The following is a 1524-nucleotide window of genomic DNA, read 5'->3' as shown; positions in this document are numbered from 1 at the left end:
TGCAGATGGAGACCGCAGGGAAGACGAGCTTGTCCGAGTTGAGGTTGATGTTGAGGCTGACGGGGTAGCTGAAGTACTCTCCGAAGAGCTGGCCGAACTGCCAGTACATCATGCCGAAGGTGCAGAGCCAGAGCACGGCCCAGAAGACTGTCTTCATGCGATTGTGCTGCGAGCACACCAGGCGGATGGCGCCATGGATGGTGGTGTTATTGCAGAAGAACTCGAAGAGCTCCCGGTAGGAGCGGTGGAACTCGAGCAGAGCCTCCTCCTCCTCCGTGGGCGGCGGGGGGCCCGAAGGCTCGGGACCCGGCCCCGGCTCCTCAGGCTTGTCTCCCTTCATGAGCCCTTTGGGGGGTCGGGGAGGGCGAGGGGCCGGGCTGAGTTCTGGGCTCTGGGTGCCTCCTTCATCCTCATCACCTGGGGCCCGTGCCCTCATCCCACTCTCCTCCCACCTCTTGCCCACTTTCTCCCCTTCCTCCTCGAGCCCTTCCCCGGGAGCCTGCTGACCTGCCAGTGTCTGGGCAGAAAAGCTGGAGCCAAGCCTCCCCTGAGTGGCCTCTCTGCCTCCCTGATAAAACTCCCTTTGATTTCTGTCCTAGACTCTCCTTTTCTGTCTCCTCTGTCTCCTCTGTTCAGTCAATCTCTGTCTTTGGTCTTCTTCCTCCAATATCTGTGTCTTAGCTTCTCTCTGTCTCCGTCTCTCTCTCTCTCTCTCTCTGTCCCTCTCTCTGCCTTTCGCTTCTCTTTGGGTCTCTCGGCTCTCTTCCTTGCCTGTTTCCTCTCCAGGTGTCAGGCTCTGTGATCTTGCCCTCTTCCTCTCCCTCCCCGCCCGGCCCACTCTTCCCTGCAGTCTGGACTCTCCCCTCTGGTCCCCGGGCCTGACCTCGGGCTGTGACCTGACTCCCTCTCGGCCCCAGGGACAGCTGGGCTCCAAGAGGTCTGGGCTGCCTCCTGCTTCCCACTCCCAGGTTGTGGCTGGACTGGGACTGGTTCCTTTCCAGTTGAATCTGGCAGCCCGGCCTCTCCTCCCCCTCACCTGACAGGTGCAGCAGCCAGACCCGGGAGCCAGCCCGCCGGCCCAGGAGGGAAGCCGCAGAAGCCTCATTAGCATCTCAATTAAAGGTGAGCTGGGCAGGAGGAGGGGCCAAGGAGGAGTCAGAGCTGAGAGCTCTCCCGAGGGAGGAGGGCTCCTGAGGGCAGGTGACCTGCAGCGTCCGGACTGGAAAAGCAAGACGGTGGGGCAGAAGAAAAGTCAGGGCTGGGAGTCCTGGGGAGCCAGCAGGCAGGGAGACCAGGAGATAAGAAGGCAGGCGAGGGATGGAGGTCTGGAACCAGGAGGTGATGCTGAACGCAAAGACAGGAGGGCAAAGCAAGGAAAAAGGACAAGTCAGGATGAGTGAGACTAAGGTGTGGAGACCAGGAGAACAGGGAAGGCCAGATAGTGGAGGTGGGTGGACAGAGGACAGGGGGAAGGACCGGGAGGGAGGGAGGGATGGAGGACAGGCAGAGAAGGGGGGATGGTGA

The 1524-nt window shown here is 61.2% G+C and overlaps 1 protein-coding gene across 1 annotated transcript in view; it reads right to left on the bottom strand.

The window, feature by feature from the left end:
• SCNN1A (sodium channel, non-voltage-gated 1 alpha subunit) overlaps positions 1–1026 on the bottom strand; it is a 24862-nt gene extending 23836 nt beyond the window's left edge. The window contains exons 1-2 of the mRNA XM_010845198.1: positions 884–1026; positions 10–345 (exon numbers count right to left, since the gene is read on the bottom strand). Of these exons, the coding sequence (XP_010843500.1) occupies positions 10–340 (331 nt within the window). The 5' untranslated portion in view covers positions 341–345; positions 884–1026. The remainder of the gene's footprint in view (positions 1–9; positions 346–883) is intronic.
• Between the last annotated feature and the right edge of the window lie 498 nt (positions 1027–1524).

This window comes from Bison bison, unplaced genomic scaffold (assembly GCF_000754665.1).
Source record: "Bison bison bison isolate TAMUID 2011002044 unplaced genomic scaffold, Bison_UMD1.0 scf7180017864213, whole genome shotgun sequence".
Lineage (NCBI taxonomy): Eukaryota > Metazoa > Chordata > Mammalia > Artiodactyla > Bovidae > Bison > Bison bison.
The sequence above is the reverse complement of the archived record's forward strand: the minus strand, read 5'-3'. Positions and strand labels throughout refer to the sequence as shown.